Genomic DNA, 23,289 nt, shown 5'->3' with positions numbered 1-23,289 from the left:
CTCGGAGGGCTGTGAGGCACTGGTTGCCCGGAGAAGCCGTGGATGCCCCATCCCTGGAGGTGTTCAAGATGTTGGATGGGGCTTGGAGCAACCTGAACCAGTGGGAGGTGTCCCTGCCCGTGGATGATCTCCAAGGTCCCCTCCAACTCGAACCACACTGTGATTCTGATTCTTTGCCCCTTCACGGCTCTTTCTCAGCCCGGGATGTCTTAATGAGCACCTTAGAGGACGTCATAGAATCACTAGGTTGGAAAAGACCTCTTAGATCACCGAGTCCAACCATTCCTATCTGCCACTAAACCATGTCCCTGAGCACCTCGTCTACCCGTCTTTTAAATACCTCCAGGAATGGTGACTCAACCACCTCCCTGGGCAGCCTCTGCCAGTGCCCGATGACCCTTTCCGTGAAAGATTTTTTCCTGATGTCCAGCCTCAACCTCCCCTGGTGCAGCTTGAGGTCATTCCTCCTTGTCCGACCACCTGTCACTTGGGAGAAGAGGCCAACACCCACCTCTCTACAACCTCTTTTTAGGTAGTTGTAGAGAGCAATAAGGTCTTCCCTCAGCCTCCTCTTCTCAAGGCTATACAACCCCATTTCCCTCAGCCACCTCTTCTCAAGGCTATACAACCCCATTTCCCTCAGCCACTCCTCGTAACACTTGTTCTCCAGACCCCTCACCAGCTTCGCTGCTCTTCTCTGGACACGCTCCAGAGCCTCAACATCCTTCTTGTGGTGAGGGGCCCAGAACTGAACGCAGTATTCAAGGTGCGGCCTCACCAGTGCCAAGCACAGGGGCACATTGTCCCAGCCTCTCCGAGAGACGCTGCTCTAAAAAATTAGAGCAGAACTTAAACCACATGCAGAAGTGGACACAACCCTCTCAAGACGAAACATTTAGATCAGCTGCTCTTAACCTCCATGGCAGGCAGAAAGGTTTCATGTTCTCACAGCCCCAGTGGTGAAATGTCAGCTGACAGAATGGGCGATGTTGCTACAAATGCGTACACAATGCAGACCACATCAAAATGTTGTGGCTGTGACTGCAATTGTGACTTTGCGAACCTGCCATTCATTGGGGAGGAATCTTGGGAGGCACTCAGGTGTGGAGGGAGAGGGTGAGTTATGTCGTAACTCAAAAGTGTTGCCTCTGAAAGGGATAAAAAAATAAAGGAGAAAAAGGTACATGGAAAGCTGAAATCTGCCATTCTGTGACTGGGTTTCCCAGGAGCCCTGAAGGAGCCACAGAAGGCAACTTCTGCTGCTGTGGCACAGAAGTTACGGTCACTGGTATACCCGCATCTAGATGTAGCATAAATGGGATTAGCAGACAGCATGGGCAGGGGTCCTGTGGGAGGGACTGGAAATACCCTATGAGGGGAATGACTGTGGAGCAGGGCAGAGCCCTGGACGAGACCTATCAAAAGACAAGTGGCATATCATGGTGTGTCCACAATGGTGTGGCCATCCGTGTGCCCTCAAACCACCTGTGGATGCCAGAGGGTAGAGTAGGTATGTGTGTGCTAGGGAGGAGGGGGAACACGTCAGCCTCCCCTAGAGCAAACCACGCTCCACTGGTGCAAGGCGGAAAGCAGCTACAGTACTCAGTTTGCCTATTGCACAAGACTTGCTGAGTCTGCAGAGACAGGAGCACCTCTCTTCCCAGCAGCATCATCCTGGAGGACAGACAGGAATGCTTCTGCTTTCCAGCAAGCTTTTGCTGCGTGTATGCTACATATGCAACAAGCATCCCAAATTTCCTTTGGCTTACAACTCCCTTGCAGCCGACTCTGACAAAAAAAATTAGAGGAGGACTTAAACCATACATGGAAGTGGCCACAACCCTCTCAGGATGAAACATTTAGATGAGCTGCCCTTAACCCTCATTTGGCAGAAAATTTGGGGGCTATTTCTAGGAGTCCGTGAAAGGTAAATAAAGTTTTTCCTTCAAGGACTTTCTTGCTCTCAGAGAACTAAAGACACCTGCTTGCTACAAAACAAAGCCGCCTTTATTTCTGAGCAATTGTGGTGGCAGCTGGGCTGTGTTCGAACGGCGGAGATGCGTGGGAGGTGTTCTCTGTGGGAATGCAGGTACTCCTGGGCAAGCTGGCAGGGGTCTCTTCCTGTTCTTTGCTCCTTCCCAAGCCAAGGTCAGTACAGTGTCCAGGCGGAGACTTCACACAAGCAGCAGCTCTGAGAGAAAGAAGCTGCATTGTCATCACTGTCCCCAGGTCTCTGTCCTCTTGTCTGAATTGGTTCTTTACCTTTTTGTGTTAACTTGGCAGCCTCAGCTGCGTTTGCAGCACACTCCCGGTGACACCCTAACTCCACACCATAATGGAGCACCAAGAGTCTTTCAGCTGCCGTAGCGTCAGAAGGGGGGTGTTCTTGTGAACTTTATCTTCTTATGTGTAAAAATATAATCCATCATCTTTGGGAAGGCTGTATCTGCTACGGTACCCTCATTCCACCTCTACCATGGCACGCCCTTTGCGGAGCCCAAACACATGCATCCCTTCTCAACCCAGACAGAGGCACAGTAGCAAGAACACAACTGGGTTTCCATAGCCATGACTGTTGGTTTGCAGCACCCCTGCGCAACACAGTGATTCAGCTCCAGCCCAGCCCTGCAAATCTAGAGGCAAGTCTACCCTGAAAAAGCCTATATGGATTTAGTTGTGTGTGGCATGCCTGCCTGTTTAGGAAAAAATTCTGTTTGATGGAAAGGGATGCACAGTACCAGGAAAGGCAGCGGGTAGGGCAAACGAAATAAAACACTGGTCTACTCTGTGTGACTCTCTGTGAACTACACTGCCATGCTGCAGTGAAGCCAGGTCACAGTATTGCCAAAAGACATGAAATACAGCATGAATACTCAATAAAATTAAAAATAAATTAGAGAGGTGCAACTACTCAAGCCAGTCACTAGTTAGTAGAATGGGAAGGTTTATTTAATAACCAAAATAAATTGGAATAAACGCCACTTCACCATTTTTTTCATCTTTCTTGAAAGCTTCTGGCCCTGTCCAATATGAAGCTGGACTCACCAGAGCTGGGAGATCTCTGCTCTTACAAAGCTTATCACCCCTATGCCATTATGAGCATTTTTTTCTGCACCTTGCAAGAAAGGTAATCTAAACAATGAGAAAGGCACCCTGCGAGACAGAAGAAATCTGCTTTGCAAGAAAACTGGAAAAGGAGGAAAGGTCTGTATTATCTTTACAAGCAGCTTAATTTTTCCCATTGAAACTGTTTCTTTTTAGTGCTCAGAGAGCAAAATTGGAGATAATTCACATTTTGTCCCCTGGCAGGTCCCTGGAGACCTATAAAGAAAAGCAGGCCTTGGAAGAGGAAGATAGCTGTACTCTGTTCAAGTCCAAAAGCTGAGGCATGCAGCTAATACCAAACATTACTAGTGGCTTTCATTCCTTGGGCCTTTGTGAAGGGCGATAACAGAGCAACTAAGTCTGGACCAGCTGGTCTGTGACTCAAGGATGTGAGAGATTTTTCACCCAAAATCTTGAGAGAGCAAGAGCTAGGACTCTTCAGTGGCCAGGCTGGGCAAGAGCTGGGTTTTGCAACCAGCAGACTGAGTAGGGTCCTGCAGCAGGACTGTTTTCAAAGCAATTCAGCTTGGAATGCAGATTTCTGACCTGCTGCCAATATTCCAGTGGAAAATCTGTGCCCTGAGCAGCAGATAGGAAATTAAACTTCAGCTCCAATGCTGAGGGTATCATTTTCACCTCAGTGGTGGAGCTGCAGAAACCAGAGTCTCTGGGGAATGGGGAAATCCTTCCTAGCCGGCAAAGGGCAGTGATACTTCTCAGACTATTCGTCACCACTGGAGCAGCCTGGATTAACACCATCCTGGGGGAGAACACGGTATCAAAGCCCTGTGTTTCCAAAGACAAGGATGGAGATCTGACGGGTGAGAGATAATGTGGTGACTTCAATCATGGGAGGAAAATCAAGGCTGAAGGAGAAAGACACTCTAGGAAACCCGTTTCTCAATACCTGGCTCTCCGTCTATTCCCTCTCTAAGCTGGACTTTTCCACAAGAAGGCCCAGCAGCTGAGTACCTTGTAGCTGGTGAAAAGAAGTAGAAACATGAAGATGCCTGGGATCATGTGCTGAAGTAAAGTCAGAAGTTTCTGGGAAGAGGAGATGCCATGTTCCTTTGAAGACTGGAAATCCATTATGCCCTCAAAACCTGCCCTGAAAGCTCCCTTGTCTGAGACCAACCAAGCATCTGCACCCTAGCATTGGAGAAGTGTTTGCAGAAACTGGTGGATTTGGGGATCCTTTCTATGGACATTCGTGGAGCAGCACAAGATGGATGACTTTATGGAGTTTAGGGCCTAGAGGAACCAATCCAGTAATTAAACATGGTTTATTATGTAGCTGAGTGCAGGAGCTATATTCATTCCTCCTGCTTCAAATGCATCATCTGCAACTAAGCGTCACAGAAAAAAAAAATCTCATCTCAGTTTAAAGGCTTCAGATAAATCCACCCCTTCCTAAAAAAAACCAAAACTAGTTTAGAAGCTAATGACAGTCACTGAACATGAGTCATTGCAAAGAGGGACACTCTAGCTTAAGCCTCTGAAGTTTTCTCAGGCTTTTTGCTCTTAGGTGAACAAGTCCTTACTACCAGAAGTCTTCCTGAGAACAAAACCAAGTCATCTTACAATCTGTGGAGTGTGGTATCACATGGCTACTGTACCAGGTTATTTTGTAGGTGGCAGAAACAAGACTGGTCTTGTTGGAGGCAGGGAGAACTTGAGGATTTATTTAATTTTGTAGGTTGTAACCATGTAACTCCACATTAGCAGCAGATTCAAAGATTAAATTTTGTTTCTGTATAATTAATTGCTAATTTTAATATAATCAGATCTCAGGTGGAAGTGAGTGATTCCCATGGCAAAAGAAGTTACAGCCCTGCCAGGGTGGACAGTGCTGCAAAGCAATAATGAAGACTGTGCAAGCCCTGGGAAATCAAGATAACATCTACAGTGCTTGGCTTCTGGGCATCCTTTCAGACATGGCTTTAATCCATAGGTAAATAATCCAAGATCAGAAGCAACAATAACCTCTTAGTATCCATCATGATTTTACGTGCAACAAGACAGAAAAAGCATCAGTGAGATCTTCTCCTTTTATCCCTTAATCCTGATGCCAAGTGAATTTTCCCAAGTATGGAGTTCTCCATATACATGAAACCCTCCACAAGTGCCCACCATGTGTCCCAGCACAGACACATCCAGTCCCTGTTCTTGCCTGGATGCTCAAAGCACCAGACCTTCTCATGCCACCCTTTTCCCCACTGCCTCTGCCGTCTGATACTCCCCAGCTTCGCTCCTCCATTGCCTTCCTCCCATCTCCTCTCTCCGAAAGGGTGCACACATCTGGCTTGCCTTTATTGTGTGATAAATCTCACCCTGCATCTTGGGTTCATTTTCTGAAAGTTTTGAATGGTGTCTTGGAAATGCTGTTGGACAATAGGAGCTCTTTGAACCCAGGCCAGCTGGACAGGACTCCTTGCATTGCAGCTGACATGCAGGATTTGGCAGTCTTTCTCAACTCTTTCCTCTCTTCTCTTTTCTTTATAGAATTTGAATTGTCCTCAAGCTTTATTTTTGGACTGGGCAGCATGTTTCTGAATCTTTTCACCATTGTATTATTATTAATTATGATCATGACTATTTCTCTTTGTGCTGGCATTCCTGGGTGGATCTCTCCTCTCTCACTTAATGTCTTGGGTAAGACTACCTTGGCTGCAACCCACTTAAGCAGTGACTCAGAATCCCTGGCCCGCTCGCAGGAGAGATGCATGAGTTTTGCCAGTCGGTTTATAAAGAGGCCATCGTTTTCCTCAGCTAGTCTCTCACTGAGTCGGGTGGAAAAGCTCAGCCCTGTGGTTCCAGTGAGTCCATCCCTGGTGGATGGGCTGTCCCTAGGGTATTATGAAAGCAGAGCCCTGCTCCCTCCGGGTGCAACAAAGACAACTTCTCAAGCATGCAGTAGGATTCTCTGCCAAACAAAATTTTGCTCCCCGGAGGTCACTGCACTCCATTTCCCAACTCCTAAGCCCCTGGAGGAAACAAAGCTAAGTGAGGCATGTGGGTAGGATGAGGCATCATGAGGGAGGGAGTACTGTGTGCTCACGTCAAACTGTTGCCTAATGGCTCATCACACAGCTACCCACATCTCCTGAGTCAGAGCAGAGAATGGCGCACTCTGAAGGATCCTCTATCACTGGGTTTGAAGTTTGCTTGCAGCTGTACTTTGCTATACTGAAATCCCATCTACATCTTCTGGGCATATCAGACCTTTCCACCCATGTGGGAGGGTGCGAGTTGCTCTATTTCTGATGGCAGGAGGGAACCTATGGCTCCACTGTTTGCCCTTCCAAATATTGAATTTATGTAGATCACTTTGCTCTTGTGTGCCTCCTGTAACATAAAGACGTTCAAACAGTGTGCTTTTATGAAGACAGACATGCAAACCCTCTTCATTTCATGTGCTGGGAAGGACTCCAGAGAAAGAGACAGCTGGGCTTGGGGAGGCATGGCTGTCTCCTACAGACTATGGAGGGAAGGTGAGTCTGAATCCTTCCTATGAGACTGCACTGACTCCTGGAAATGGCACTGAGTGATGGAGGGAAGGAGATTGCAGGCCTTTCCCTAGCAAGGCTGAGTGCTTGGCAGCACTGGACCACAGCCACCCCAGCTCCTCTTCCCATGTGCTGTGAAGCCCACCTGCTTCACAGGGCAGCCAAAAGCCCTGCTCCTCCCTGGTGCTGGCATTAGCAAGGGAGAGGGACTGAATTCATCAGTTGCTTTTTACTCACACCTACCAAAGACAGGAATTTGCTGCAAGACCCAGCAGGGCATGGAAGCCCACAAGTGGCTGGGAAGGGGGGTTCTGCCAGCCCTCCCTGAGTTGATTTTGAAGGCTGAGCCAGCTCCTGAGCTCAGATGCAGCAGCGCAAGCTTCAGGCAAAGGTGTCACCCTCTCCCCAGCCGCAGCATGGTGCAAACCACAGCTGGTTCCTCGTGCAGGGGTGTTCCTCCCCGGCTGGCAGGCTGGCGGCAGCTGGCTTCTGTTCCGCGCCAGGCGGAGTGGCATTGCTTCTTCAGCTTAAGGAATGCAAACTGCCCAAGCTGCTCTTGAGGGTCGGCCAGGAAAAGTCCACAAATAGCAACAGGAAATCAAAATGCCCGCTTCAAACATGCACCAGATACAAGACTATCCAGTGCAAAGAGAAAAATCAAATACTGGATGATGGAGATTACATCATGGTGTGCATAAACCTGTGAGCCTCTCCAGCTGGGGCCATGCCAACAAGTCCAGATGGCTCAGGAATGCTAACTACATAGCTACCTTTCTCTTGTCTTTGCTTTTCCTTCCCTCTTTCTTTCCCTATCCTCCATCACTCCTGGCCTTCTTCCCTTTTCCCTTTCCCAGAACAAATAATCAGTCCTCTGGCAAACCTATGTAATCCAATTTCACCGAATATCAGAAAGGCATCTGAGACCGACAGACAGGGCACTAGCATGGACATGAGTGTCTAGCACTTACATGTAGATATTGAGGCTGCTGGGTGATCTCAACACACTGCATAGCTGCTGGAGTTGACATAGTAATGTGTGCCTGGAAATCCAGCCCCTGGCTGCAGGAGGAGGTTGCCAGGGCAGCTGAAGCATGCAGGAAAATTAAGAAATGAGCATTGCTCCTGCTCTGCTGCAGCTGCTTACAGCTGCCACCAACTGCTCACCACGGCCACAGTTACAGGGAGAGGGAGAAAGCAGTTTTTCTCTCACAGCCAGCAGCCTCTGGCTACCACTCTGCTACTAATTAGTGACAAAGATAGGAGTGCAGCACCCTCTGCTCTGTCCCCAGCATTGGCCTGAGCTCAGCTTTCTCCATGTGTGATAAAAACAGGGCTCAAAGACACCTAAGAAGAGAATGAAAGAAAGGTACATGCTTTGCTGGGTCTGAAAAAGGGCTGCAGGCCGTTTGCTTATTATTTAATGCTAATCCAGCTGCTGGACTGCTGCCAACTCTGACAAATCCTGAAGAGCAGGAGAGGTGTCAGAGATTGGGAAAGCAACCTCTGCATTGCTCTTCCTGGTAGATAATGGCCATTCTCAGACAGACTCCAAAGAGAAATGGAAAGCACAAACCCATGTGCTGAGTGGCAGGAGGGACTCACATGGGTCTTGAATGTTCTCCTAGGGGACTCACAAAGCCATGGCACTCTGGTACTTTCAGCTTGTTATCTCCTTCTGGTTACAAACCAGACGACACACACTTGGGGAGCCTGGAAACTCAGTACAGCCCTGATCATGCAGCAATTTCAGGCAGAAACGTAATGGGGTGCTCTCAGCAAGCTGCATCAAGCCCAAGGAGAAGTTAGGTTTTGCGACTGAGCCAGAATCTGGTTGTTCATTGGAGGATGAGGTATGAGTACAGCCCATTCACTGGATTTATAAAGCACAAATTGTTTGATTTTCAGAAAGGCCCAAAGATCAGGCCAGCAACAGCATGGGCCAAGTACTTCAGTTTAAATCCTGATGCTGACCAGCACAGTCATTCAGACTGACACAGAAAGTTTACTCTGGATTACCTTGAAGTATCTGAGGTCAGAATCAGACACATGCAGTCTCTGGGGGTAATGAACAGGAGAGGGGTGAAGGAGAGCTGGGCATCTGTAGAGGATGGTCCTGACAGACTGAAAATTTTACAAGTACCATTTATAGCGGCAAATTAATTCAAAGAGACTCTAACCGGAGAAGCAAAGTAATAGCTCCTATGGACCTTCCCTGGCAGGTGTCTACTAGCAAAACCTCACCCCAGCCTAACTTTTCATTAATCCGCTTCACCCATTGATGGTACTGCCCCGTGCCAGTAAGAATGTACACTATTTTATAGACTCAAAAAACTGCATTTCCGCAAGTGACACCCTTAAGGTCACATGCTAGTAGCTGGTAGAATTGGGACTAAAATACAGTTCTCCCATTCCTGACAACCTCATTGCACTACTGTCCAGAAGGAGGCAGGGGGGGGGAGACAATAAAAACAAACTCAACATCATTCAATTGGCAATTCAATATTTGTGGCTCAACAGCACCTCATCAGCTCTCAGAGTCTGCCACATTTGCTTGGAAAGAAGAGCTAGATTTCTAGCATTCCCTGGGCAAAGAGCTCTCAGATTGAGACACTGAAAAGGCTTTGAAAGAAACCTTCCATCAACAGTCTTCACAAATGTCAGAGCTGGTTTCCTCCTCCCTGAGCTGCCTGGCTTGCAGTCCCTCCCCTGGGGCAACAGTGAGCTCAGCCAGAAGCACCTGCCCAGCTCCTTCCTTCAAATGTCATGAATTTATGGGACTTATTTAACATCAAGCTGCCTCAACTTGCGATTATTAATGACTGAAGCTCTGGACTCTTCTTCATCCTGGTCTCCCTCTGCTACCCCTTCCTGAAAGAAAAAGCTCTCCTCTCAAGAGAGGGAGGGCTGCAAATACTGCAGAGCCAGGAGCAGGTTTGCAAGGTAGATCTCCTGAACCTCAGCCAGCAGAAACATGTTACTCTTCAGCTGCAGTGCTCCCAGCTGGACATGCCACAGCATCAGGAAGAGAAGCCAGTGTCCCCAGAACACTGTGCTAGGGAGTTCTTTGGGCATCTGTTTAAGGAAGTTCACCTGCAGGAGGGATGCTGACAATCCAGCATGACTGTCCAAAACTAATGTTGTATCCAGCTCCCTCCTGTGTAACATGCTTGGTGTCCGCCCAAGCTGTTTCTCTCCTCCAGCTTTGGCTGCCAGGTTCCTCCCAAGGGAGCCCTGACATTCTGTTGCAGGGGAGCTCCTGACACAGATGCTGAACTGAATGCGTTACATTGCATCTATTCTGGGAGAAATGTTAACTGCATTTTGAGCAGGCTTTGCTAATCGGGTCAGCCAAACTGACCTGAACGAACATTTTTCCTAATCAAGACAAAGTCACAGTATAAAGAAGCCAAAAGCAACATTGCTGAGCTAGTCAAGGGTAAGTTTCCTCTGAACAGGCTGGACAGTGATCATAATGAATGGTATCACAAAAGGCACGACCTCTGAGCCCTAAAGATGGTACTAAGTTCACCAGTACCAGTTTAAATTGCATGCTAGTTTCAGGGAGAATAGCCATGCCCGTTACAGAAATCTCTTGCACAGGCTGGAAGCAATCTTGGAAAGTGAGAAGATAAAACAGGAAGATAAAGAAAGGAGTGAAAGTGTGTGCAAATCTGCAGTTCCAACCTTCATGAGACCTTGTTATAGCAGAATGACAGCACCCATCACTTGGACGCTGACCAAAGCAGCTTCACGTGATTTGAAAGGCAGATTTAAGAAAATAGGAATAAAAGGGAAGATGCAAAGAAAGAGAAGATTGGTAAAGAAATCAGAAAGGGATGGGTGACCGAGGAAGCCTGGGGTGTTCAGGTCAGCTCAGAAGATTATAGGGGAGGAAAACCTTAAATGATATGACCCTAGACAAAAGCAGAAGCAAAAAAAAAAAAAATTTGTTTTCTTGAGCAGCTGGGAATAAGACAGATGTAAACAGTGGATGGCAGTTATGGCAGGAGGGGCAACTAGGTTGAAAGATACAACCTGTCTTTCAGCATGCTACCTGTAGTCCCCTGTCGCTCTGGTCAAACCCTCGGGGTCCTCACAGCCTTTCAGCTATTTCTGCTCTGAGGGACGACACAAAACATCCAGAAAACAATCCAAGAAAACCACTAAGATCTCACAACACAAGTTCACCTCCAAAGACAGGAAAGAACAAGAAAAGGGCTCCGTGCAAGCAGCCACCGTGTCCTATTGCCAGGCTGAAACCACAATAAATTATTTCAGCCAGAGGATACCAAAATGCATTAAGGTTGCATGCTCAGAAGTCACCAGCTGCAGCAGGACAGCCACAATACTAGCATGGTGGTCAGTTGAAAAACATGGCTTTGGATCCACCCTTGCTCTCTCTTTTCACCTCCCATATGGAGACAGGAAGTCCGAGCAGTTCAGATGTGTAACTGAGGATAAATACAGTCCTCAGCAGACAGCTGCAATCAACAGGACTCAGATTGGCCTGGAAGTGAGGACTAACACACTTGGCTTTTCCAACAGGCACCTCCCCTGAAGAATAACAATGCTGGCCACAAGACTGCCTGTGAAGCATTGGTAACTGCATTTGATCTTGTGGCACAGCCATGAAATTTCCCTGGGAAATCCTCCAGCCAAATCAGGGCAAGAGATAGCTCTTGGCCATTTCTTAGTTGAGCTGAGATGGTCCACTTCATCCCTAGTACCCTGCCTGTTCCCCTGTAACTATGCAGCAAGGCAAGTCACCAACTGGCTTTTGTGTTCCGTTCAGTTTCCTGCAGAGGACTGATAACAGCCAGACAAGGGCGCACAGGCTTTAGAAGGTTGACTCATCCCTTCCCTAAAATGCATTGGTAAAAGTCCGTCTTGAGAATCAAATCCTCATATTGAGCTATAAGAAGAGGCCCTGCCATGTGGCCATCACAGCAACAACTCCACAGTGAAGTGTTTTCCTTCACTTCCTTTAACACTGAGAGATTTTTAAGTAGCAAATAAGTAATATACTAAATGCTAATTAAAAATTGAAGTCTGAAAACCTATAGGGAAGTGCTGAAAAAAGACCAAGCCCAGGAGTAGACCATTCTCAAAGGAAACACAGGAGTATGTTGCAGAGGTGTCAGCCTAGCCACATTTAAAGTTGCAGGGCAGCATCTGTAGCTATGAAATCCCTGTTTCTAAAATTTCCCTTTAAGGAGCTGCTTCAGAAAATGCTCTTATTTCCAAATTCCCCTCTCTACCACAGACAGCTCTGTTCCAGGCTTCAGTTAGACAAGGGCAGCGCCAAATGAGACCAGCAGTGTCAGATGAGATCGTGCCATGCCAGAGGAGACCAGAGCAGCACCAGGTGGGCTTCTGGGCAGGAGAAGGCACTTTGATTGATGAACTCAATACTTGCCATAGGGTTTAGAAGGCACTAGACACTATGCTTAGGCACACATGCTGGTACCAGCAAGAGGTCCAATGGAACAGACTCAGAGACTTTCTATATCCTGGTCTGTACAGAGGAGACCTCTAGGTTTTCTCCTTTCTGAAACTGGTGAATGCATTGAATGACTGCCTTATGCTGGAGGGGATGGGGACCACCTGGCAGATATGGCCTGAGCCATACATGACTCCAGTGTCTCCCAGCTGGTGCTTCTGACCTCCTTCCTCAGTGGGAGTGGACTGAATGCACAGATATTCTTTTGCCCCTTGCAAAACCCTCCCTTTGTTTACTCTGCAAGCACTTCACCAAAGCCCTTCCTGCTGCTCCCTACCAGGACGATGGCCCTGTCTCTACTGTTTAACTCTGTTTTCAACCACGCTTTCCTGCACTCCTGCTCCAGGTTGCAACCTCTCCTCTAGCTCTAGTCTACCAGTGCAGATGAAGGGTTCTCCCACTTTGGCTGAGATGAGCGTTTAGGTCAGTGGATCCTCAGCATGTGCAGGCAGTTGTCCAACAGAGGAACATTTTTATTTAAGATGACTACCCAAATGTTTTCTTGTTGGCTAGGAGGGACACACAAATGATCCTCAGTCTCTGTAGAGAAAGCATTGACCTAGAGTCTTCCTAAGGAAGTTCAAGCTTCTCTCCCTCTTTGTTACCAAAATGGAAATACATTTCCTGGTGATGATCCCGTGGTGATGATGCTGAAGGCTCAGAAGCCCATGAAGTACTGTGTTCAGCTCTGGTCTCATCTTGCTTGCTAGCAGTTCTGCAAGTGTAAGTCCTGCTATGATAAGGAGCAGCACAGACATGAAGTGAAGGAACCATGAGATGGATCCATAGAGACTAATGAAACAGGAAATTCTAGAAACTATTATTTTAGGATTAATTTCCATCAGGCCAAGTCTGATGGTCCCACCAAGTCTTTCTGTATCTGTGCTCCAGATGCCACGAGAATCTCTGACTGACAAGTTCCAAGCAAAATTGAAAGTCTGGCCTTGCCCAGTACTTGGCTTACCAACCAGGAATGTGTCACTTACCAAATTTTACCATGCATGGGAACAGAGAGCCAAAATGCTTTCTATGCGTGTCCCTACAAGGAACTATCATCAGTTGCAGAGGCCCAGCCTGCCAGTACAGCAGGGCTCTCCTCTTTAGCAGCTGGAAGGAATGAGATTTAGAAGACCAAATCTGCCTGAGCTCTTCATCCTCACTGTGTGTGGAGATGGTGAGAGGGAGCTCACTCAAACCAAAGGTCAGTCCAAGACCTAAGCACTACTTAAGTGCTATTTATGCCCCTGTAGTAGGCATAGAGCAATTGAAATGTGTGCAGGCTTCTTGCATGGTGAATGGTGTCTATCTTCAGGGGAAGCTCCCCTTAGCAGTTGCACCAGCACCGCTCTCAGCCTACTCAATATATACAGTCCTGCTACTCTCCTCCTTTCTGCAGGCCTGGACAATATTAAAGTAAAGAGCACCCAGTAGGGACAAAACTCATTTTGTGCTCAAGGAGCAACCCACAGAGACAAGCAGATCCTCTCCCATCCTGTTGCCCCTCAGTAGGCTCCAGAAGATGCTGCTTGACACATCACCCATACATATAGGATCAGACACTGAAAGAGCACTTCACCGTGCATTCCCAGAGGGCCTCGCTTAACACCTAGACAGCCTGAATTGCCATTTTGTAACTTCTAACAGTGGAGACCTCCACTACCATGTAGACTATTTTTTTTTGCCTTGATGTCTCCCTTTTAGGGGGAGGTAAAGAATACGCTTTGAAAAGGAAAGTCAAGACAGAGCTGTGTTTACATAAACATCTAAAGTCATCTTTGAAGGTATTTTTCATACTAAAATACAGAAACATAGCAAAGAAAAGAACCCATTGGTGTACTAGGTTAAAAAGAATTACTGCCTCCTGTTTGGCTGGTTTATTCTGGCTTCATTCTGACACCAGAGTGTTACAAACACAGCGAAGCACAGTGGTGACTAACTCAAAAGATACGGCTTCTGAAGAGTTTCACAGCACTGATAAGAGTTGAGAGAGAAAGTAAGAGCTTTCTGAGTGCAGCTGTAATAGACTGTAAGTGAATAGATGGCTGCTCGTAGGAATGACCAGGAATCCTGGATTGGGCAAAAGACAGACAGGTGAAATTGATAAGCAGGCACTGCATGAAGGATTAGCTTCATTTATAGTAGGTTCTTCTGGCAGAAAAAGACGAGCAAAGTTGCCTGAGTTCAAGAGCAGTAGGTGGCCTTCTGAGCAAAAGGAGACTGATAATGCTGTTAGTACTCATCATATGTAAGTTTGGGTAGCAGAAGCTAAATAATGAACTTAAGCATTTTGAGTCCCTTGGAGATTTCCCTTCCAAGTACTGAGGAGACACTACTCTTCTTAAGATTTTTCAAAAAAAAAAAAACCCCCAAAACACCCAAACCCACCATATAATCACAGACTCAGGCAGGTTGGGCAGGAGCTCAGAAGGCCTCTAGTCTGACCCCTGCTCAGAGCACGCCAACACTAATTGCAGACAGGTTGGTCAGGGCTTTGTCCAGATAAGTCTTGGGAATCTCCAAGGAAGGAGCTTCCACAGCATCTCTGGGCAGCCTCATCCACTCTCAATTGTCCTCACAGGGAGAAGTTGCTTCCTTATACCTAGTCTAAACCTTCCCCGTTCCAATTTATGGTCACTCATCCACTTGCCATGCACTTATGGAAAGAGTCTGGCTCTATCTTCTCAGTAGCTTCCTCACCAGTGCAGGCAGGCTGCTGCTAGGTCCCCCTGGAGCCACCTCTCCTCCAGCTGACCAAGCTCAACTCACTCATTCTCTCCTCACAGGAAAAGTGCTCCAGCTCCCAGCTATCTTGATGACCATCCCTTCCACAACAATCAGATTTATCTAAATCTTTCTGATACCAGGCAGTTCAAAACCGCATGCTGTATTTCAGACATGGTTTTATGACTGTCAAGAAAAGGGGGATAACCATAGAATCACAGAATGGTTTGGGTTGGAAGGGACCTTGGAGATCATCCAGTTGCAACTCCTGGGCAGGGACACCTCCCACTGGACCAGGCTGCTCAAGGCCCCGTTAAACCTGGCCTTGAACACCTCCAGGGAGGGGGCATTCTTCTGTATATCTACAATCACCCTCCTATTGTTGCTGCTAGCCACCTTTGCTACTGTGGCATGAGCCCCTGGTGGGTCAGTCTGTCCATCATAGGGACAGGAGACAGTATTTGGCCTTGCATGAATTGCATGAGGTTTCTGGTGATCCATTCCTCCCACATGTCTGGGTCTTTCTGAATGACATGCCCACACTTGTTCAAATCACTCGTTTTTTTCGTTCGTTTTGTTTCATGCACACAGTCCTTTTTGAGGATGCATCTACACATGTGCCTTCATTGCTTCTTTGTCACAACATTAGATGAACAACACAGGGAATCATTTTTTTAAAGACCAAGATGATTATCAGGAGTGCCAAGGTTCAGGAAAGAAGCGTGGTTTAGAGATACATAATTCTTGCCCCAAAGGAGCACAGCCTCTGCAGTAAAGTTCATCAATCTTTTCTTTCGACTTCCCTTCTGAAGAAATCGTCCTCTGAAAAAGTTTTAATACTGGTATTTTATGACCAAAACTCCTGGCCTACTCTAAGAAAAATGCTCGCTGAACAATATCTGGAAAAGTTTGCCCATCTTTAAAGCAAAGGCACTGGCAACTTTGTAGCTATTGTGTACGGTGATGCTTTGCTCAGTTCTGCATAAAAAGAACTCAACACATCTCAAGATCCCAGGAGATTTGCTGTATTCAGTAAGAAAATGTAAGTGTATTCCTTCTCTCCATGCTGTCATGCAGAGTGAGAACAAAGAGTGTGATTATGTTCTGGCTCTTATATCACCAACAGATTCGGTAGGCGAGAAGTGGCTACAGAATCTCTTCTATTTATCATCTGCAGGAAGAGAAGGTATTGAAGTCTGTGGGGCTAGTATTTTGGAAAAAAATCTACCAAAGCATTCCTTTTTCTGACACTAAGCTAAGCACAACGATATCTGAGTCACCACAGCCTAGTTACTGTGAAGGCAAGGACAGGCTACTTCAAAAAGCAACTTTCCAAGCCGAAAGGCCATTTAAATGAGGCAGGATGGAGCCAGGCTGCACGCGGCCACTGTACACTTTAAACACACTGTCCTGGCAGGTGGCACCAGATGGCACTCTTACACAAAAGCTTCTTTTTCACAGCTTGCAGGCAGAAGTTGTATTTAAGCTACAAAGAGGTAAAACCTATATTGGTTAGAGGTTCCCTGACTTCTGACCGCAGCCCATGTTGCATCTAGGTAAAAGGACTGCCAATGCATACTATTTCACTTTGGTAAGGGAATAAACAGTCCTGACAAAGTACTTGGTATCAACACAGTTTTATCCACACTGGACATATATGGAGTTAGGAAAGGCACGAGACTCCTAACAACTGGTCTCGCAGTGCAAACAAGCGCTCACTCTTGGGGTGACATGCCATTGGAAGGTCTGCAATGAGCACAGCAGGACTCTACTGCCTCCCATAGAGCCCAATCAAACTTGAGGCACCATAGTATCTTGGAAATTAGGAGCTGGTGATATTGGTGAGACACAGGGCTGCTGGATAATCTCCTTCCCAGACCCGGTGTGTTTCCACACACCAAGTGTGGTGCATTTAATATATGCAAATTCTGCATCTCTACTTTCTCTTTCACAACTGAGGCAGCATAAAACCCTTTGGATACCTTCTGTGTAGCAAACCAGAAAGTGATTCATCAGATGTTTAATGGCTACAGTCCTCCCTCCCTGTCCTCCGCTTCTGTGTCGTGGTGCTGGCATCTCCCCTGCTTTCATTGCATCATCTCAGAGACCCTCACAGCACTACACTGAGAACGTAGGAGGTGCCAGTATTGTGACAGGGGAGTAACAAGCTGTGGCTAAAATCTCTCTCTCCCGAGCGGGGGGACAGTCCAGTGGCTGCAGCTGCTCACAGGCTGGCAGAGCTTTGATTGCAGGCAGTGCAGGTGCTGCCAAGCATCGGGTGATGCTTTCACCCCAAACCACTTCTGAGGTGAGGCCCTTCCCCCTTCTGCACAGGGCTGGGTTGTCTCTGAACCCATCCTGAATGCTTTCAAGATTCGCAGCACAGGCTCCCACTGAAAGCTCAGGCAGGACAGCCTGTGTGAGCTGCTCAGGGAGAGCTGCTGGACTCAATTTCTTTACCTCCAGCACTCTGTAAAAACAACTGGATCAGCCTCACTGGCTGGGTCAGACTCAGCAGAACAAAATGCGGAGGCAGAAAAATAAATAATGTACCGGTAAGAACCTTGGAGTGCTCTCTATGATTCGGAGGAAGAGGCACTCGTGCACGGCTTGGTCTCCAATAGTTGCTAATTCTCATTCAGAAGTCTGCAAGAGTGCTATGCCATGTAAAATCAGATTATTGGTGGTATTCTGGGATACGTTTAATTATCAATTATCAACATTACAAAAATGATGTTATGAAGTAATGACTTTACCTTTGGCATACAAATCCCTCATATATTAGCAGTATGATGTGTTGATTTGTAGATATAATAGATATTTGCTAAATTCTTTCCAAAGGAAGACTGACTTGCCTGACTTTTTGGAGAGACTGGACAGCTTCCCTAGAGGTGAACAATGCTCCTTTGGTTCCTTGGGACTGGCAACACATTTTCTGCCCGAGTCACTTTTCCTCCTCACCCTTCCCTCCAAAGTAAACCAGCCCAGCCTTAACGCCAAGCGGCAGATGCTTCATCTCCCAAATGTCACTCTAAGGAATAAAGTTCCAAGCAGAGGAGCGCGGAGGCGCTGAGCTCACGGCTCTCCCGGCCGTGCCTCCGGGCAGGGCGCTCCCCACCCGGCACTCGCGCTTCTCCCTCTGCCTCAAAAATGCGCATCGTGAGGAAAAAAACGCTGCGACTGCCCGGCGGGGTCTCCTAGGGCTGCCTGGCCCCGAGGGCGGGGGAGGCTGGCCGGGAGCGGTGCCCTGGTCCCCGCATCCCCGGGCTCCTCGCATCCCCGGGGGACCCTGCATCTTCGGGTGTCCTCCACATCTCCGGGGGACCCCTCATCCCCGGAGGTCCTCGCATCCCGGGAGGACCCCCCATCTTCGGGGATCGCCCGCATCCATAGGACTCCTCGCATCCCTGGGGCTCCCCGCATCCCCGGGGGACCCTGCATCCCCGGGGCGTCGGTGGCGCCGCCGGCGGTCCCTTACCACATTGCTGAGAAAGTCCGCCTCGCTGAAGTCGCCGAGGTCGAGGAAGCCGGTGCCGGCGGCGGGGAAGAGCCGCTCGGCGGGGAACGGCTCCAGGACCCCGTCCATGCCGCCCGCGGCGGGGGCTCCGCGCCCCCCGACTCCGCTCACTGCGGCCGCGTCGCCCCCCTGCGGGCCATGGGGCGCTGCTCGGGCCGGTGCCGCGCGGCCGGCAGCTGCTCGGGGCGGCTGTCAGCGCCCGCTGCCGAGGGACCGGGAGCCGCCGCCCGGCCCCGCCCGCGCACCGGGACCCGCGGGGCGGGACCTCCCGCGCCCACACCCCCTTAAGGCAGCGCGACCCCCGCGCCGCCCGGGGCGTGAGGGCCGCGGGGCAGCCCGGGGGCGGCAGAGGTGTCCCTGCCCGGGGCAGGGGGGGAGCTGCGGGATGTTCAAGGTCCCTTCCGACCCAAACCATTCCATGGTTCTATGATTCTATGACGATTCTATGAGTCTGTGACGATTCCGTGACGATTCCGTGACGATTCCGTGATTCTATGACGATTCTATGACGATTCTATGACTGCAGTTCGTGAACCGAGCAGACCCTCCCTTCCGCAGAGCCAGAGCCCTCCCTGCCGGCAGCAGCCTCTGCCCGCCCCCCGCACTCCCACCCCTTGGGATCATTGGGGTCACCGCATCCCCGAGAATTGTGCCTTGGGATTATTGGGATCACTGCACTTGGGGCACAACAACTCTATGCAGCGCTTCAGACTAGGGGAAGAGTGGCTGGAAAGCTGCCTGGAGGAGAAGGACCTGGGGGTGTTGGTTGATAGCGACTGAACATGAGCCAGCAGTGTGCCCAGGTGGCCAAGAAGGCCAATGGCATCTTGGCTTGTATCAGAAACGGTGTGACCAGCAGGTCCAGGGAGGTTATTCTGCCCTTGTACTCCGCACTGGTGAGACTGCACCTCGAATACTGTGTTCAGTTCTGGGCCCCTCACCACAAGAAGGATGTTGAGGCTCTGGAGCATGTCCAGAGAAAAGCAACGAAGCTGGTGAAGGGGCTGGAGAACAAGTCTTATGAGGAGTGGCTGAGGGAACTGGGGGTGTTTAGCCTTGAGAAGAAGAGGCTGAGGGGAGACCTTATTGCTCTCTACAACTACCTGAAATGAGGTTGTATAGAGGTGGGTGCTGGCCTCTTCTCCCAAGTGACAGGTGATACGACAAGGGGGAATGGCCTCAAGCTGTGCCAGGGGAGGTTCAGACCGGATATCAGAAAAAAAAAAAAATTCACAGAGAGGGTCATCGGGCACTGGCAGAGGCTGCCCAGGGAGACGGTTGATTCCCCATCCCTGGAGGTATTTAAAAGACAGGTAGATGAGGTGCTCAGGGACATGGTTTAGTGGCAGATAGGAATGGTTGGACTCGATGATCCCAGAGATCTTTTCCAACCTAGTGATCCTTGTGAATCACCCCTTGGGATGCAGAGCCTGGAAAGGTGGGTGTCCCGAGGGGCTGATGTCCAAAGGGGAGCCGCAAGCCCACAGGCAGGTCTCTTTGCCACCACTCCCCACGGTGGGCTTGCAGGGAGGCCTGGGCGCAGTAGCCCATGTGTCTGCTCTGTGATTAAAGAGTTAGGTACCATTAAAGAGCTTCGGGAAGATTATATGGCTTCAGATAAATAGGATTATGGATTCCTGTCCTCTCTCATCCTTACTCCAACCAACACTCAGGAAAACCACTTATAATAATCCTATTGAGATAGCCCTGATGTTTTATTAATCTGTCACTGCTTTCATGGCTCCACAGGGAATGGACTAGAGTCTCATCTCCCAGCAGTTGTTTCTTGGTCACAGGTATGTGAAGAAAAAGAAAAGACAGCAGTGTATCTCTCCTGGAAGAAACCTGTCTGAAAGTTGTGAACAGTGAGGGTTATGGTGGGGAAGTGCAGGTTTGAGGCTGGCTGGAGCCTGTGTTTGAAGCAAACAGTGGGTTTCCATCCATATGGCCATCACAGGCTCTCACTCCACACTCCAAACGGGCCTCAGAACTAACAGCACAACTTCACGCACTCCTTGGCTACTCCTTGCATGCTGCCTTTTGCACACAAAAGCCTTTATACTTGCACAAACAATAGGCTCTTTCAGTTACATTTAGTTTTACCTTATGTTTCAGTCAAGTGTAAAGAGCCTTTGGGTAAAAGGCTCAGAGACATAAATCTAACCAGGACAGAGTTGTGCTGAGGAAATAATGCTGTTCCTCCTTCCGTAATGGTAAGGAAACATCTTTGCCAGTATGGATGCAGTGGATTTAAAGGAAGGAATACTGAAACCTTTGCCACTCTCAGATGGGGATAAGTATGTCCAAACTCTTCAGCAAGAAGCAAACCTCTGTCTCCAAGCAAGGGGAAAGATATCTTTTCTTTAGTGCTTTTTCCACTCAGCACAGTTCTCAGCTGCAACAAGCAGAAGGACCGAGCCCTCTGATAGCCATGAGGTGACAGTCCAGGGTGACGGAGCACAGGCAGAGCCACAACAGGGCAGCTTCCACTTCCCACCGCTAGCCAAACATAGATATCAGTTCCCCAACTCTGAAGACTCTCTGATGAAACCAGGAGTTTCTAGTTCAGTGCCTCACCCAAGTAAACACAAAGAAGCCTCATCTCAGGACACGCTTTGTATTTATCTTCAACACCGGACCAAGGAAGCTGAGAGGGTGTCAGCTCCTGCGACTGTTTGCACAGCATGGGTGGCAGTGTCGTCTGAAAAGGTCAAGCAAAGTAAACCTCTCTTGTTTGTCTGCACTCTGAAGGAAAAATGCTTTGGCACATTCAGATAGGGACTGTGAAGTCCATTCAGAAGTTTAAAATATCTCAGAAAAAATTAAGTTGCCTGTTCTGAGATCTTGCTTCTATTTAATACTTTTAGTGATGACTACAACTACCCAGATGCAGCTCCCCTGTCTATTTCTGCTGCTGCATCTTTGCAGGCAAGGATTATAACAAACCTCTCTTTTCATTATTGCACTGCAAGCTACTCTGTCCAGTCTTAGAGACCTTTGACAGTGACTCTCATCCATCGCACTTGTGCAGAGCTTTAAAATGGACATTTCCCCACATTAGATGCAAGCGCAGTCTATTACAAGCAATTTAAACATTACCTCTGGGCTGAGCGAGTGTCTGGAGCCAAAAAGGAAAAGTATTTCTGCAGGTGAGTAGTTTTGTGCTTCAAAAGAGATCTGAGGACAAGAAAAGTGTTGATAGGTGAATGGAGGTGATCACAATCTGGAAAGAGTTGGACGTGCCACTACAGCTGGCAGAGAGTGCCCGCAGCAACTGAGGAAAGGACAGGCTGAGCAGTGCTGCTGCAGAAGAAGCCTGGCAGCGATACTGCTTGCAACACTTGAATGATGTTAGCAGTAACATGAGGCTATGCAAAAGGCAAATGCCACACTGGGTTATAAATGTAGGAATCCTCCTACCAACCCTTTATAATATGGGTTTCCCTTTGTGTTCTGCAGAGGATCGATGCAGAATATGGTGTTATCCAAATATCATGCCCATCTAGGGTGCCACCCTTTAGGCAGAGCCCAGAGGAGGGCAGTGAGAATAACTGGAGAAAAAGAAGACCCTAGCAATGGACTGAGTTTCTTGTGTACATAGAAAAGGCGGTCAAGCCAACACTCTTTAGGCATTCAAAGAGCTGCAGGAAATAAGAAGGCAAGAATTCCTTTCCATTGTCATACTGGAGGCGAAAAGCACCCAGATGAGGTGCCTGGGAAGTGGCAATGTTGCTCTCACCAGAGCATCTTTAAAACCAAGTTCTGCAGCCACCTCTTTGGACACATATATGGCTGATCAAGAGGCAACCTTCTGGCAGGGGCTGAGTCACATGGTCACTCAAATCCCTTTTCAGACTTATTTTCTCTGATGTTATATTTAGATTTACTTGCAATCTGATCACAGCAGGAGACTGAAACAGCAACCAAGTATGTTTAGATTAAACAAGTCTCAAACTGAGAGCAGATAAGCCTTCCTGGCCTCACAATATTTAATACTGCTAATGCACATGTATGACCAAGCTCATTTTATCAGTGCTGAGAAGTGAATCATCAACCCAGTTCTCATAAAGAAATTTATTCCGCTTTCCTGTGCTCTATCTGGCCTGGTCTTTCTGACACCGCCTGCCTTTATACCCACAAAGAGAGAGAACTTGAAGTCCTTTGTTGTGCCACCTTGCATTTGCTTTGCCTTCACCCTGCACAATTGTGAGCATGACGTGCAAGATGGGAAGCAGCCCCTGATCTTGAACACATGCGCGATGATCCAGGCCATTTGCAGCCTGACAAGCTGAAGCTTTTGTTTTCTCTTCTCCAAGACTGAACCAGGAGGTTTCAGAAACCCATCGAGCAGAAGTGTTTCTTGAGGAACATGGGGCAAATTGTCTCTGTCAGTGATTTTTGGTTTGCTGCTGGCAGGCTCCGTTGTTACAGAAGGGGACATCTACTTGGGGTTTGCCCTCATTTGCAGCCTGGAGAGACAGTATGGAAATGATTTCTGCTGTTAGATCTGCTTGCCTTGTGGGTAAGGCTGGCTTTTTAGGACTGCCACCACAGCACAGCTTTTACTTCAATGTGACAAAAGATACTATTTGTCCTGTTTATTTCCCCAGCTTTGGTGTTCATGTGGATGGAATAGCTGGTTTCTGCTACAAGCCATCTTCCTAGCCTCAAAGGCTTTCTGGAGCCGTACAGCCTCCATACTTCGGCCCTTAAGTAGGTCTTAATAGCAGTCCTGCCTTTATTTCTCTTCAGCTTTTCTCTGGACTTGATTACCTGTCGGTATATTGCTAGGGGGCGATTTTGCTCACTGTTCTATGTAACACAGAGAGAGTGAGTGGCTTCTGCGTTGTAGGTCCCCCCTGCTTCTGAAATCTCACTGAGAACAAGGAAAGGATGGAAATAGGACTTTCAACCTAGGTCAAAGAAGAGGCACTGCAGTT

At 48.3% G+C, this 23,289-nt stretch overlaps 1 protein-coding gene across 2 annotated transcripts in view; it reads right to left on the bottom strand.

Annotated features, from left to right (window-relative positions):
• Window positions 1-18,595, bottom strand: part of CREB3L1 (cAMP responsive element binding protein 3 like 1) — a 46,854-nt gene extending 28,259 nt beyond the window's left edge. For both annotated transcript variants that reach the window (XM_054067836.1, XM_054067837.1), the window contains exon 1: window positions 18,311-18,595. In XM_054067836.1, coding sequence (XP_053923811.1) covers window positions 18,311-18,418 — 108 coding nt within the window. In that variant the 5' untranslated portion in view covers window positions 18,419-18,595. The remainder of the gene's footprint in view (window positions 1-18,310) is intronic.
• Between the last annotated feature and the right edge of the window lie 4,694 nt (window positions 18,596-23,289).

This window comes from Cuculus canorus, chromosome 5 (assembly GCF_017976375.1).
Source record: "Cuculus canorus isolate bCucCan1 chromosome 5, bCucCan1.pri, whole genome shotgun sequence".
NCBI lineage: Eukaryota > Metazoa > Chordata > Aves > Cuculiformes > Cuculidae > Cuculus > Cuculus canorus.
The sequence above is the reverse complement of the archived record's forward strand: the minus strand, read 5'-3'. Positions and strand labels throughout refer to the sequence as shown.